The 16,457-nt window shown below is 31.6% G+C and overlaps 1 protein-coding gene across 43 annotated transcripts in view; it reads left to right on the top strand.

Annotated features, from left to right (window-relative positions):
• The window catches only part of PPIP5K2 (diphosphoinositol pentakisphosphate kinase 2), an 86,698-nt gene that overhangs the window by 16,856 nt on the left and 53,385 nt on the right, over positions 1 to 16,457 (top strand). For all 43 annotated transcript variants that reach the window (XR_013532199.1, XR_013532194.1, XR_013532197.1 and 40 more), the window contains exons 5-14: positions 584 to 669; positions 6,384 to 6,538; positions 7,772 to 7,873; positions 9,079 to 9,240; positions 10,959 to 11,080; positions 12,344 to 12,445; positions 13,539 to 13,625; positions 14,354 to 14,429; positions 14,519 to 14,628; positions 15,564 to 15,649. Coding sequence is in view for 34 of the 43 variants with exons in the window: in XM_035291143.3 (XP_035147034.3) it covers positions 584 to 669; positions 6,384 to 6,538; positions 7,772 to 7,873; positions 9,079 to 9,240; positions 10,959 to 11,080; positions 12,344 to 12,445; positions 13,539 to 13,625; positions 14,354 to 14,429; positions 14,519 to 14,628; positions 15,564 to 15,649 (1,088 nt within the window). In the remaining 9 variants the exon portion in view is untranslated. The remainder of the gene's footprint in view (positions 1 to 583; positions 670 to 6,383; positions 6,539 to 7,771; positions 7,874 to 9,078; positions 9,241 to 10,958; positions 11,081 to 12,343; positions 12,446 to 13,538; positions 13,626 to 14,353; positions 14,430 to 14,518; positions 14,629 to 15,563; positions 15,650 to 16,457) is intronic.

Below are 16,457 nucleotides of genomic sequence, written 5' to 3'. Positions count from 1 at the left end.
TTTCTCTGTTTACATATTAATTCATATTATATGTATTATGTATATATATATAGCTATAGAAATGTGTGTTCATTTTAAATGGTTTGAAAAGTAAAAGTGTGCTGAAAGCCATTTAATCATGTCACTGTAGCTGTCATATTTTTTCATACAGAAAGTGATACATAAATACGATCACATTTTACCAAATTAGAATCACTTTTCTCTAGTATGCTGCGAATGTTTCTCCATGTCATTAAATACTATTTGAGCATAAGGTTTTTAAGGCCTAGGTAATGTTCTATCATTGTGATACATCAACTTTAACCATTTTAAAAATATATTTTATGTTCTCAGTTTTAATAATTAGTATCTTAATAAGCTAGAAAATAATTGTGCATAAATTTTTGTTCTCATTGCTATTTCCTCAGAATACTTTTTAAAATATTTGAAATGACATATTTGTTTGTTTAAAAAATAAAAAATGTTGATATACACACTCTTTTTACTTGTAGAACAGTAATAATATTTTCTAAGGAAACTACAATAATATATTCATTGTGAAATGGAGCAATAAAATAATAAGGATGTTTTCCTTTTTCTTCAGGAGAGAAGTATATAGTATTCTTCAAGCTGAAGGTATTTTACTTCCTCGTTATGCAATTTTGAACCGTGATCCAAATAATCCCAAAGGTAAGAGTAAGAGATTTTGGGTAAGCTTCCTTTGCCACTTGACGTACTTTTGGGCCATATTCTTACAATGATTAACTGGAAGGAATTTAAAGAATTTATAGTATTCCATTAAAAACAAGATCTAAACAGACAAACATTATATTTAATTAAAATGTGACACTGAGTTAAAAGACTACCTAATAATTTAGAAGTTATTTATCCTTCTCTTCTTTGGCCTACCTTTGATATATCTCTAAGTATCATGTTAGAAATTTGAAATTACATATCAGTAAATTTGTATTGATTTAGGTTGAACAAGTGATTTATCTATGACGATTGAATTCAGTTTTAGAAACTTTATGCTACAATGCCAAAAGCTAAATATTAGCCAAGAATTTTGAAATACAGTTGGCCCTGGATTCTGCAGAGCCAACTGTGGGACTTGAGAATATGAAGCTTCTGGTATATGAAAGGGTTCCTGGAACAAGTCATTGTGTATACCAAGGGGCAACAGTACTTCTAAGTATTTATTAATATTTTTAAAGCACTGTTTGCTCTTTTATTTTTTCTGGTTATCTAAAACATAGCATGGAAGCTATACCTAACTTAGTCTGAAGGCAAGATACATGTTTGTCTTAGGAGTTTAATATTCTGTTCACACTTAGTATGGGGAATTTTGATTAATTTATCATACCTTAAGCCATCTTTTATAAAAACTGGAGGGGGAAACAGAACGAGATAGCCAAATATACCCTGCAGTGATTGTCCCCTTCCCCACTGGAACACCAAATTGAAAACTAGCCATGCAGGAAAGCACCTTCCTAAGAACAAAGAAGTTACCCCACCTAAGTGGTACCCCTAGGAGCCAACAAGAGTTGTAGCATTCCTGGGCTTGTGGGCGCCCCCTAGTACTAATACAGCTGCAGTGACCTCAGGCTTAGGTCATAACACAGTCTTTTTTGAGTATGCGGAAAGCTTTCTTGAGAAGGATGGACACAAATGTGCCCAAGCTGTGAAGACTGAATTAAATACCTAACTCATAAATGCCTAGACATAAGTGAATGTCAACAAGCATCAAGAACATCCAGGAAAATGTGACCTCAACAAGCAAACTAAATAAGGTACCAGTTGCCAATCCTGAAGTGATGGACATATATGACCTTTCAGACAGAGAATTCAAAATAACTGTCTTAAGGAAGCTCAAGAACTTCAAGGTAACATGGAGAAGGGATCAGAATTGTATCAGAGAAATTAAAACACTATTGAAATAATTTAAAACAAGCCAAAATTCTGGAACTGAAAAATTCAGTTGACAAACTGAAATATACATCCTAGTCTTTCAACAGCAAACTGGATCAAGTAGTAGAAAGAATTAGTGAACTTGAAGAATTAGTGAAAATACATAGCCAGAGGAGAAAGATAGGAAAATAATGAAACACCCCTACAGGACTAAAGAGACCTCACAGAAGAGTCTGCACAAACTGCCCAGGTAGCACTTTTTCGTCTTTTTAGCCCACTCCTTTCTTGGTTTTCCTTTAAGACCTTTGGGACCTACATAGTTAATAAGGGAAAGGGAAGATGTCCAAAAAAATCTTAAAAATAGCTTTAATGGGGCAAATCTAAGAATTATTGCACTTAAAGACAACATAGATCATGGTAGAAAGTTTATTTAAAGAAACAATAATAGAACTTTCCAAATCAAAAGAAAGACATGAATATCCAGGTACGAGAAGGTCATAGAAGAATATGAAGATTTAACCCAAATAAGATACTTCAAGGCATATATTAATCAAACTCTCAAAGGTCAAGGATAAACAAAGGATCCTTAAAGCACCCAGAGAAGAGATGTATGTAACATATGAAAGAGCTCTGATAAACTGGCCGCTGACATCTAAGCAGAAAGCTTATAGGCTAGGAGAGAGTGTAACAGCATTCAAAGTGGTGAAGGAAAAAAAACTTACAGCCTAGAATAGTCTATTCAGCAAAATTATCCTTCAAACATGAAGACATGATAGACTTTCCTAAACAAAAGCTGAGAGATTCATGAATACCAGTCCTGTCTTACAGGAAATGCTAGAAGGAATTCATCAATCTGATAGAAAAATACATTAACAACAAGAAATTATCTGAATGCTTAAAACTCACTGATAATAGTAAGTACACAGATAAATACATAATACTCTAACACTGTAATTGTGGTGTATAAATCTCATATGTATCATAGGAAGACTGAAAGGCAAACATGTCAGAAATAATTACAACAACTTTTTAAGAGTATAGAAACATAAAAATAGAGACAATAAAAAGAGAAGGGGGATGGAGTTAAAATAGAGAGTTGTAAAAATTTTTCTTTTCTTTGTAATCAGAGTTAAGTTGTCATCAGTTTATAATAATTGGTAATAAAATGTTACTTGTAAGCCTTATGGTAATCACAGAACAAAAACCTATAATAGATACACAAAAAAATAAAAAGAAATTAAAATATACTACCAGAGAGAATTACACATACACATATTTGAGACAGGGTCTTGTTCTTCACCTATGTTGGAGTGAAGTGGTATGATCACATTTCACCAAAGTTGGGGTGAAGTGGCATGATCACGTTTCACTGTAGCCTAGACTTGCAAGTGATCCTCCCACATCAGTTTCCTGAGTAACTGGGACTACAAGCCTGAGCCACCAGGCCCAAGTAATTATTTTTTGTATAGATAGGGTCTCACTGTGTTGCCCAGGCTGGTGTCAAGACTCCTTGGCTCATGTGATCCTCCTGTCTCAGACTCCCAAAGTGCGAGGGGCCATCATGCCCAGGCAGAAAATCACTTTCCCACAAAGGAAGACAGGAAGGAAGGAAGGGAGGACAAAAAAATAAAAACCTCAGAAAACAAATACCAAAATGGCATTAGCAAGTCTTTACCTATCAGTAATAACATTGAATGTAAATGGGCTAAATTCTCACATCAAAAAACATACAGTTGCTGAATGGATTAAAAAATAAGACCCGACTCTCTGCTGTCTACCTATGACCATTTCAATTGATGGAGAAAAAGCATTTCTCCATTGTTTGATAAAATTAAACATCCCTTTATGGTAAAATCTCTTTAAAAACGGTATGGAAGGAACTTACCTCTGTATGATAAAAGCTGTGTATGGCAAACTAACATCATACTGAACAGGGAAAAGGTGAAAATGTTTTCTCTAAGACTTGGAACAAGACAAGGATGTTCACTTTTGTCACTTCTATTCAACATAGTACTGGAAATTACAGCCAGAGAAAGTAGGTAAGATAAGGAAATTAAGGGCATCCAAATTGAAAAGGAAGGAGTTAAATTATCCTTGTTTACAGATGATATGATCTTATATTTAGAGAATTCTAGCATCTCTACCACAAAACTATTAGAACAAGTTCAGTAAAGTTGTAGGATACAATATCAACATAAAAAAATCCATAGCATTTCTATGTGTGAACAGCAAATAATCTGAAAAAGAAACCAAAAAAAAAGTAATCCCATTTACAATAGCTACAAATAAATTAAATACCTAGGAGTTTGCTTAAAGAAATGAAAGAGCTCTTCTACAGTGAAAACCATAAAATGCTAATGAAAGAAATTGAAGAGAACATGCAAAAAATGGAAAGATACTTCATTTTCATAGATTGAAAGAATGAATTAATATTTTATAATTGCCATACTACTCAAAGCCACCTACAGATTCAGTACAATCAGAATATCAAAGACATTATTCACAGAAATAGAAAAACAATCCTAAAATTTATATGAACCACAAACGACTCAGAATAGACCAATGGAACAGAATAGGGAATCCAGAAAAAAATACACACATTTGCAGTTAACTCATTGTCAACAAAGGTGACCAGAGCCTCCACTGGGGAAAGGACAGTCTCTTCAGTAAGTAGTGTTGGGAAAACTTGATATCTATATGCAGAATGAAACTAGATCCCTATCTCTCTCCATATATATAATCAAAATGGATGAAAGACTTAAATCTAAGATCTGAAACTATGCAGCTACTAGAAAAATACATTGTAGAAATACTCCAGGATATTGGATCGGCAAAAGATTTCTTAAGTAAGGTCTCAGAAACCCAGGCAACCAAAACAAAAATATACAAATAGGATCACATCAACCTAAGAAACTTCTCCACAACAAAGGAAATAATACAGTGAAGAGACAGTCTACCTTATGGGAAAAAATATTTGCAAACTACTCATTTGACAAGGGACTAATAACCAGAATACATAAGAAGCTCTAACAGCTCTATGGGGAAAAAAATCTAATTAAAATATGGGCAAAAGATTTGAACAGATGTTTCTCAAAGGAAGACAAACAAATGGCCAATAGGTATATGAAAATATGCTGAACATCACCAATCATCAGAGAAATGAAGATCAAATCTTTAATGAAATATCATTTCATTCCAATTAAAATGGCTTTTATCAAGAAGACAAGCAATAATAAATGTCTGTGAGGATGTGGAGAAAGGGAATACTATTGGCGGGGGGCGGTAAATTACTAAAGCCACTATTGAGAACAGAATGGAGGTTCCTCAAAAAACTAAAAATAAGGCTACCATATGATCTTGCAATCCAACTTCTGGGTATATGTCCAAAAGAAAGGAAATCAGTGTATTGAAGATCTGTTTGCACCCATGTTTATTGTAGCACTGTTTGCAATAGCCAAGATAGAAACAACCTAAGGGTCCATTAATGGACGGATAAAGAAAATGTGGTACCTATACACAGTGGTATATTAGTCAGCCATAAAAGTAATGAAATCCTGTTATTTGCAACAAAATGGATGGAACTGGAAGTCATTATGTTAAATAAGCCAAGCCAGAAATAAATATTGCATGTTGTCATGTGTGGGAGCTTAAAAAAAATATACTTGTAGAGCTTGAGCTTAGAGTAATTGTTACCGGAGTGAAGGATTGCAAGAATAGCAGGGATGAAGTGAGGATGGTTAATGAGTATAAAAACATAGTTTGACAGAGTGAATAAGATCCAGTATTTGGTAGTACAACGGAGTGACTGTAGATAACAGTAATTTATTTTATATTTTGAAATAGCTAATAGTGAAATTAGAATGTTCCTAACACAAAGAAATGATAAATATTTGAGGTGATGAATACCCCACTATACCAATTTGATTATTGAGCATTGTATGCCTATATCAGAATTTCACATGAACCATATAAATATATACAACTGTTAGGTACTCATGATGATTAAAAATAACATTTAAAAAAAATAAAGTCATCATCATCTGAAACAGGAAACTTTTCTTGTCTCGAGGTAAAAAATTAACTTTCTAATTGGATTGATGGCTTACTTTGCATAAGAGTTCCTTTTCTTACTTAAATAACTTAATGTTTTACAATATCTGATACGAATAATACACAGTTTTCGGAAGATGGTGGCATGCTGGAGTTATTTCTCAGTCTTTCTTGATATAATGATTTCATGTCTAATTTTGAATTCTGTGGTGTGGTAGTGTGAAATGGCATGTCCATAAAATTTTGAGAACTATAGCTTTTAATGCCATATATATCATAAATTTTGACACGTTAATTGCATAAACATATTTAATTAAAATCAAGTAAGTATATTATCCAAGTTTACTTTTCTTTACGGTCTTTTAGTAAAAAAAGTCTTCAATAATAATGTGGTGTCCTGATACTAAGAATATGTGCTATTTCTTGCTATTGTGTTTGATTTATAGAATGTAATCTGATTGAAGGGGAAGATCATGTGGAGGTAAATGGGGAAGTTTTTCAAAAGCCGTTTGTAGAAAAGCCAGTCAGTGCAGAAGATCACAATGTTTACATTTATTACCCAACTTCTGCTGGTGGTGGAAGTCAAAGACTCTTTAGAAAGGTAAAGCGTTTGTAACTTTTGTATGAATACTCTTCTTATACATTTTGTGTAAGTGTTATTACAAGCAATCAAGCATTTAATTGATTAAATATTGAATTCTTGAAAATGTATCATTTAAAGGTAAATTTGTAAAACTGATATACTTTGTTAGAAAAGCATGGCAACATTTTAGTTATTTAATGTTGGTAAGCAGAATTTCTGCCTACACAATGCCAGGAAAGTTACTTGACTTTTCTTTTCCCTCCCATTTGTAAATCTGTCAAACTAGAAATTCACTTAAGCAGTAGCAGTCTTTTATAATAATGGTCCAGAAAAATAACAGCTCATAGAAAAAGTAACACTAATAACTTTACATACATGAAAGTACACTTAATTATACTCATGATAAAATAAATACAAATTAAATCTAGATATAATGACATTGTATAACTTTTTGGATTGACAAAGATATAAAATATTGAGGTAGTTGAGAAACAAGCACAAGGCTAAACATTGTTGGCAGAAATTAAAAGTAATATAACCTCTTAGCAACATAATTTAGAAATCTATCAGAATGTAAAATGCACATATATGTATAAAAATTGATGGAAATGTAAATTAAGTACACAATGAGGTACCATTAAAGCAGCAGATATTAAGAAACCTAACAATAACAAGGGTAAACAAGGATATAGAACAGTAGAAACTTTGAGACCCTGCATTGTTAAAATAATTGATAAAGATTATTCATTATCTTCATAAGTTGAATATGAACACATTCTACCACTGAGCAATTTCACTTTTATTATATACCTTAGAAACACTCACACATGTTTGCTGTTGGGACACATAAGAATGTTGAAAGCAACATTGTTATAATTACCAAAGCTTGGAAAACAACCTAAACATACCTTGATAGGAGAATGGATGAATTCTGGTGTATTTACACAGTGGAAAATTCTAGAGTAGTAAAAATGAAAAAGTTTGAGATACATGCAGCAACCTAGATGAATCTTAGGAACATAATTCTTAGTATTCATTTTATTTCTATGCTCTTCAATATACATATAGTAACAATACAGACTACTATAATGCCAAGTATATAGTAAGTTTTGTTAAATATTTGTGGATTTAAAAACTGTATTTGAAAATTTCTAAGATGGAAAGAGGTGGTGAATAAACTATTTGTTATTTTATCATAAAAATGAGAGAAATAATTTGCTTTTTATATCAATGGACATCTTTTGTTTTCAGATTGGCAGTAGAAGTAGTGTTTATTCTCCAGAAAGCAATGTACGAAAAACAGGCTCATATATATATGAAGAGTTTATGCCTACAGATGGTACTGATGTTAAGGTAAGATTGATTAAAATATATTTTAATTTTATATTTCAAGCTTACCAATAATATCAGAAAAATAAATTAACCTTTAGCTAGATATAGCCAACTTTTATTCTGGATCTCTTTCTTTTTGATTAGGGATCCCTCATGTTTTGTACCATGAACATCTTTGGCAGTCTGAAGCCTATTCACTCTTAAGAGTAGTGTTCTTAAATGCCTAAAACATGTAAGATTATGATGGAGACCAATTTTATTCAAATATAATGAAATATTTAAAACCAACTTTGTGTTACACATAATGTCTTTAAAGGGGCATTACATAATAAGATACCAGAGGTAAAGGTCTAATAACCACCACAGTTTCTAAGTAGTGATTAGTGTGAGGTTTTGAGATCTGTGACAACTGTGATGTGATATAAAACATGTCTGTCATTTTAGTTGGTGACAAAAAAGCTCTTAATTGCTTTACCTTCAGACAGTCTCTCTTTACCCAGAATGTTTTCAAAAGTGTAAATCTGACTATGAATCTATCCTTAAAAATTCTCTAGTGGATCATTATTGGCCACAGGATAATAACCAGATTTATAATCCTTCCATAAAAGATATTTTAGTCTGCCCTCTGTTTGTCTTATAAACCTGATTTCCTACAATATAAATTCTATCTGATTACTTGCCAAAACCTGAGTACATCATGCTGTTCATGCCTCTTTCTTTTACTTTTCTTCTTTTGTCTGCACTCAGATTCATGCCCTCATCCTTTTAAAGATTTTCTTTTGGGAGTGTTTTTTTTTTTTTTTTTTTCTATGAGTTGTATAGTTATTTGCATCTCACATTTGTTAAACAATTTGAGGAGAGCAATCACACTGTATACTTCCAGGTATTCCCTCACAGTACTCAGTATAATAGTTTTCTATAGAGAATAAAACTTCACTTTACCACTTTTGCCATATAATAATTACTTATAACCTTTCTCAATGACCTGAAAATTTGGGCATGTAAAATAGAAAGATATGTCTTTCTATTAGCCTGGATTCTGAACTATTTTTTAGTGATTGTTTTTTCACTGGATTTGTTGTCTGCTGGTTACACACACACACACACATTTATACATTTGTTTAACATTTTTGAAAGGTATGTACAATGGGTCCAGATTCACACACACGTGCATGTGCACACACACACACACACATATTTATATATTTGTTTAACATTTGTGAAAGGTTTATACAGTGGGTCCGGATTATGCCCATGCTGAAGCTCGAAAATCTCCAGCACTTGATGGCAAGGTGGAACGAGACAGTGAAGGAAAAGAAGTAAGATATCCTGTTATTCTCAATGCACGAGAGAAATTAATTGCTTGGAAAGTCTGCCTTGCTTTTAAGGTAAGATGTTATACAAGCCTATAGATCTTTATAAAGGTAAATTCTTATTTTCTCTTTTGACTAAGACATTATTGGGGCTGATAATTGGAGAAGTAAACTGAGAAAGTAATTAGTACATCTGAATGGCTCATGTACTTTTCAAGTGATTCTTGTAGTGTCAATTTATTCTTTTGTATTGTATAAAAGAAAACCTGGTCAGTTTATTCAGAAATTAAAATTACAGAAATGACTCATCTAACCATAGTTTTAGGGGTATTGTCTAGCATATTTTTTGAAACTGGCTTTAAGTGTTACTTTCATAGAATTGGTAAAATTTCTTTGTTGAATGATAATAGTTCTTGGTGGTCTAGCCTTGGCGATTGGATCTTTGGCCTGACATAAGATAAAACATGTTCATGAAAGCAATATAAAAACATTCCTTAAAAAAACTTTTTTTTCTGACATTTGACTAATTCTCTCAATCTATATTGTGAGATTTCTTCCTAACTACAGTAAAGATTTAAATAGAAGTAGTACAACCTTCATTTAATGAAGGATAAATATTTTACCTTTTTGAAATATTGCCTTGAATCTATAAGTTGAAGACTAGTATATATTACTGGTTATTCAATAATATAAATAATTACTTTGTGCCTTAGTAATTTGAAGTATCTTTCATGGCAGGAATGTTAGCCTATAAATGTGTTTTAATAGCTTTATAGAAATCCTTTCATTAGATCAGGATTCCAAAAGCTGTGACATAAAATCACATTATACTTATACCTGATGATTGAACATAAAATGTAGATTAGAAAGTTCTTGGAGCCTGAGTGGGAAATTCAGGCTTTTTGGCCATTTTCTTCTCCCAAATAAAGTAAATTTATTACAAGTGCTCATGAATATGTGGTATTAGGGATTTAAAAGATCACAGGAGTTCAATGGGGGTGGTGGCACACTCCTGTAATCCCAGCACTTTGGGGGACCGAGGTGGGTGGATCACTTGAGGCCAGGAGATGGAAACCAGCGTGGCCAACATAGCAAAATCCTGTCTCTACTAAAAATACAAAAATTAGCTGAGTGTGGTGGCACACACCTGTAATCCCAGCTACTTAGATAGCTGAGGCACAAGGATCCCTTGAACCTGGGAAGTGGAGGTTGCAGTGAGCCAATATTGTGCCACTGCACTCCAGCCTGGGTGATAGAGTGATGCTCCCTCTCAAAACAAAGCAAAATAAAACAAAACAGATCACAGGATCTCTAGAATATATCTTCAAAACTATTTTCCACCCTCCCTGTTTTTTTATTTTGTGAAAGTGATATAATTTCTGCTAGTGTCAAGTTGTTTTTTTAATCAGATTCTTAACAAATTTTTAAACAGATCCTTAAAAAATTTTGCTTTTTAATCAGATCCTTAAAAAATTTAAAAAGTTTTAAAATTAAATGTTAATTGAAGAACTTTGTGATACAATATATTATTTTTTGGCCTCTCTAGTCCCTTATGCATTATTGTTCTACATCTACTTTATGATGTAAAACTTACTCATAGCCTCTATAACATATTTTCAGAGTACTCAAGTTATGAATAAGTAATTTCTTTCATTTCTTATTATGAAGTAGACCAATATATAGTAATATACTTTTAAGCATTTATAAAATTTGATATGTTCTGTTAGGACTGGGAAACTGTGAATCTTAATAATTTCAATGAAACTTTAAAGTTTATAACTTATTTTAAATAGCAAACAGTTTGTGGCTTTGATTTGTTGCGGGCCAATGGACAGTCCTATGTCTGTGATGTCAATGGCTTCAGTTTTGTGAAAAATTCCATGAAGTATTATGATGATTGTGCAAAAATACTTGGGTAAGAATTTTAAAAATTTTCTTTTTACCTTCTTCTACTAGTTATTCAGAAAATTAATAATGGTTAACATTAAATGGTCAAGTTTTTTAAGCATTCTAGAGTAAGGATTAGTGTTCATACAGGGAAACCCCTGAGGACTATGCCAGATCCTGAATTATACTTTAGCTTATCAAAGACAGATTAATTTATGATTACTATAGATGAAAACTTTAGCTTCATATGTTTACAAATACTATAATGTGTTGATTATTAGTCAAAAGTTTGTTAGTATATCTTATTCTTCAAATTTTTGCCATAAAATTATTTTTCTTCTTACTGATACATAACATTCATGGAATAAATAAGAAGAGTAAAATAGAAATATTTAGAATTCATGACTCTCATATGACAACTCATTCTACAAGACTGTTACTTGATGATATACTCTTAAGATTATCAAGTGAATGTAAAAGAAATTGTAGATAGAAATGCCATTTTTATATTCTTCAAACTGTTTTCTTAATATGTCAATTCAGAAGACTAGCAAGGCAATAATTATTTTTAAGACATTTCTAGGTAGATACGACAAATCCATAGGAAACTTACATTAAAAAGATGTTCGATAATTGGAGCTAGATTTTAAACAGGTCGAGTATCCCTTATCCAAAATGCTGGGGACCAGAAGTGTTTTGGATTTCAGGTTTTCAGATTAAGAACATTTAACGCATAGTATGTTTCAAAGATTTACAGACTTACCCTTACCTTAAAGTGACTAGGAGTAGTTTCCTAAATTTTAGCATGAATAAATGCTAAATTTAAACAAAGCCAAAAAGTATTATAATTAAACATTTTTCCATTTTAACCCTATTAGTAAAGTATAATAGGGATTTGTTAAAGATGAACACAATATTTAGAGTAGCATTATAGGTGTTCAGTAAACTGATAAGAACTTATCAGTAGCCACACAGAAGAGTCAATCTTGAATTTCAGAATGTATGTAATTAGATATGATATAAATTATAGTTATTTCTTTGAATCCAGTGTTGATTTATATTTTAAAACTGAAGTAAATCTCAAATTTGTGAAATCCCATTGATGTGTTTAATACATCAATTTATAACTGCTGATATTTATTTTTTCTTAATCAGAATTGATTCTTTGGGTTAATTTTTTATGTGATGTAATCACTAGTTTAACGCTTATAATTCTCTAGCATTGTCATTAAGTACCCAGTTTTGTCTTAAAAATGTACTAATTTTAAATATTTTCTTTTTTGTCTTGAAGAAATATTGTAATGCGAGAACTTGCTCCACAATTTCATATCCCATGGTCAATACCCTTAGAAGCTGAAGATATTCCAATTGTTCCAACGACATCTGGAACTATGTAAATCTGAATTATTTTCATTTAGAAATTGAGTTTCCTTTGTCATCAGTGCTATTAGGATGAAAACTAAATTGCTGAATGATTATTAGACACTTTACTGTGTATGATTTCATATGATTCAGATTATACATGTTTATAATCATAGATTATACATGTTTATAAGGGTCCATGAATTGTTACAAATAAACTACTGAAACATGCCTGGATAATTATAGAATTATTTAATCAAGCCATAAAAATAAAAAAGGTATCAACAGGTGTGTTACTTAAAGGTTTATAGTGGTCTTACAACTTTTGCTCTCTCAAGTCATATCTTGCATAATTAGAACAGGATTGCCAAAATGTTTCATAACATTCTGTTAATAAAAATTATTCCTTTAAATTGATATTAGTTGACCAAATACTTTTTATTCACAACTTAGATATTTATATTACCATGTTAAATATTGTCAGACGTACTAATTGAGGGGGAACTAATTCTGTTTTTAATCAGCATTTTTCATACTTATTTAACACAAAAGTGTTAAATACAGTTTCTTCAGGTAGCTCAATTAGTATCTTCCAGGGTTATGTTCTGCAGCTCACACTTTAGCAAACACTAGATTATACCTCTTAATTCTAGCATACTTCTAAGATGATTTTATCTTCCAGAAATTTGAGTTTTAAATAGTTGTTATCCTTATGTGGGCAAAATTTGGCAAATACATAAATATATCATGTAAAGTTTTATTTTAATTTAATCAAGTCTCAGTCTGTAATGATCTAATGCTACAGAGTAGATATTTAATAAAGCTCAAAAATTGTAGTTCATCTACTTTTATCCCAGAGTTACTGTAGCCATTTCCAGAGAAGAAAAGGTTATATTCTATTTTGCAGCTTAGTATCACCCCCCTTCCTCCAGCTTCTTAAGTTCTTTTTAGTATTTAATTTTATAAAGTTAAGACTAGATTGTTACAGTGTCATTCTTCATGGGAAAGATCTTGAAATGGTAAAAGATAGCCCTAAGTAAATGACTAAATTTTCATATTAATCTGAATTATACAAGACAAATCTTTTTTAGAGAATTAAGAACATATATATTTTTTCATTTTAGGATGGAACTTAGATGTGTCATAGCTGTTATACGTCATGGGGATCGAACACCAAAACAAAAAATGAAAATGGAAGTGAGGCATCAAAAGTATGTTTTAAGATAAATACTTTAACATGCATGACATAATTTTAAGATTTCTGATAAGTGGTCAACTCTTTTGATTAATACATCAAATAGAAAAACCTGTATCTACCATCTCTTGGCCATTTATATTTAAACCAGTGGATGTGTACAAACTTCATTTAAAATATGTTCATTAGTATCTAAACTTATTGTGGCAAAATTCATAAGTATCAGTCAGCTCTGGCTTTTATTTATTGTCATAAAGGTGTTCTATTTAATCTTTGCTTATCATTCTCTTGTATTGCATTCTAAGAGTCAGTAATCCATCAGCCCTTTAGAAGAAAATTAGTAGAATGGAGGTTTCTGTTATTTCTATCCATTGTTTGATTTGGAGATGATAAATTTTGAAAACTTGAGCCATTATGTATGTGTTGACACAAGTATTTTTCAATATGTATGCAATGACTTCAGAAAATATATAATATTTTGAATTAATTATATGCTTGGTTTCCATGAAAAACTTTTAAGAGTAATACGGTGATCGTTAGTTTAGTATCATTTAGGAAAGTACTAAGTTTCATCAGTCAAAGTTGAGGAGCAGCATGTGTAGTGAAAGAGGAAACACAGTACTTGAAATGCATAGATCCTAAGTTCTAATCCCATAGGTCATCATTCATTATTTGTTAGTTTAAAAATATATTGGTAATGTTAATTATTGCAAGCGACTAACAGTGATCTGTCTTTTTTATAAGATTTTTTGATCTTTTTGAAAAATGTGATGGATATAAATCAGGGAAATTGAAACTCAAAAAACCAAAACAGTTACAGGTAAGTATATTTGCTTTCTTGTTGAGTTTTAAGTTTTTTTAATGGTGAAATTACAATAAAATTAATTTTTTTGTTAATCTATTTTATAGGAAGTGCTAGATATTACACGACAGCTTCTTATGGAGCTTGGGCAAAATAATGATTCTGAAATTGAAGAAAACAAGGCAAAACTTGAACAACTTAAGACTGTATTAGAGATGTGAGTAACTTTTTGAAACCCTTAATTGCAGTACTACATTAAGCTCTTTTTTATGTATGTAATTTTCCATTTTAATTGCTTTCACATTCTGATCTTTTTACTCTTTGTATTACTATAGTTAAGGAGACATGAAGGAAAATCTAATGTGAAAGAAATAGATAAATATATTGAAGGTTTTAGTTTTAGTTTTAATTTTGGTGAGAAGATTAAATGTGGACATCAAATTTGTGTCTTCTTTTGAGATACTGCTTAGAATCAAGGCCACATTGGTAACTTGACTACAGATTCATTGCCGTTTAAATATAAAAAATTTGAACTTTGCCTTAATCTGTAAAATGGATACCCACCAATATTCCTATTATAGTTTTACATTTTTAACCTCTTATAATCTTACTTCCTTTATTTTTAGACACATGCATCTGTGTTTTTACCTATTTCTATACTTTAGCTCTTCAGAGTTGTCTCCCCCCTTTTTTTTTTTTTTTTTTTTAGACAGGGTCTTATTCTGTCACCCAGGTACCATCTTGGCTCACTGCAACCTCTGCCTCCCAGGTTCAAGTGATTCTCATGCCTCAGCCACCCAAGTAGCTGGGACAACAGGTGTACACCACCATGTGTAACTGATTTTTGTATTTTTAACGGAGACAGGGTATCACCATTTTGGCCAGGCTGGTCTTGAACTCCTGACCTCAAGTGATCCGCTCACCTCAGCCTCCCAAAGTGCTGGATTATAGGCATGAGCCACGACGCTCAGCCATTTAATTTTTAGAAAATCATTTTTGTTTTTAATATGGTTAGAATGATTATATATGGCAATATTTTTGCTAGAATATTTTGAAGAATTAAACAGGCACGTACAAGTAGAAGGGAGCATTAATATTTGAGGATTAGTTTTTCTCTACATGGTCTATTCTGTTTGTCGTTTTATTTTTCAGGTATGGTCATTTTTCTGGAATAAATCGTAAGGTTCAGTTGACCTATCTCCCTCATGGTTGTCCTAAAACATCTAGTGAAGAGGAGGGTATGTCATTCTTAATGCTTATACAGTAGTTTTACTTGTATATAGTTACTTGCTGGTCACTGTTGATTACCTTTGGACCATCTTTTGCTTAGTAGTTTAGGGACTGGCATGATGAGAAAAATAAAGTAGAGTAATCTTAGCTGTGCTTCCTTTTCTTTAAATAAAGGATAGATTTTTTTAGATTACCTATTCTTTAAATAAAGGATACATTTCATTATTCTGAAAACTACATAGGACATCCCTTTAACTGTGGGATTGTTTCAGAAAATTTATGTATTTATAACTAAGTGTTATTTAATGGGCCCCTTACATCACCTTTTGATAGAAGAGGGCAGAGTATGTAAGAAAGTTCAAGAAGACCAAAAAGACTTTGAAAAAATATACATCTAATCTGTTTCTAAAATAAATGGATATTTTCCTCCACCGAGTAAACCAGAATAAGTCTTTAAACAAGTTTAGTCTCCTAAGAACAGTCAGCATACAAGTTCATAAATGCATTTACCTTTCAAAAGATAAGGATAGGGATTGTGGAAGTCATTCATAGAGAAATGCAGATGGCCAATAAAATAATAATGATAATCTCTCCTGCCTGTCATTTTGGCAAAGTGTGTTCTTCATTTCTGTTTTTAACTGGTAATAAAGTCTGCTGATAAGAATTCATTGAGACAGGGTTTCAGTTTACTAATAGAAGTATAAATTGGCATAGTTTTTTGAAAAGTAGTTTGGCAATTTATCAAAAACTTCAAAAAATGTTCTTATGCTTTCACCTTAATTCTGCTTATCAAAATCTATCCCAAAGAAGTAATCA

The sequence above is a fragment of the Callithrix jacchus genome, chromosome 2 (assembly GCF_049354715.1).
Source record: "Callithrix jacchus isolate 240 chromosome 2, calJac240_pri, whole genome shotgun sequence".
NCBI lineage: Eukaryota > Metazoa > Chordata > Mammalia > Primates > Cebidae > Callithrix > Callithrix jacchus.
Note: the sequence above shows the minus strand (reverse complement) of the source record. Positions and strands in the feature narration are given on the sequence as shown.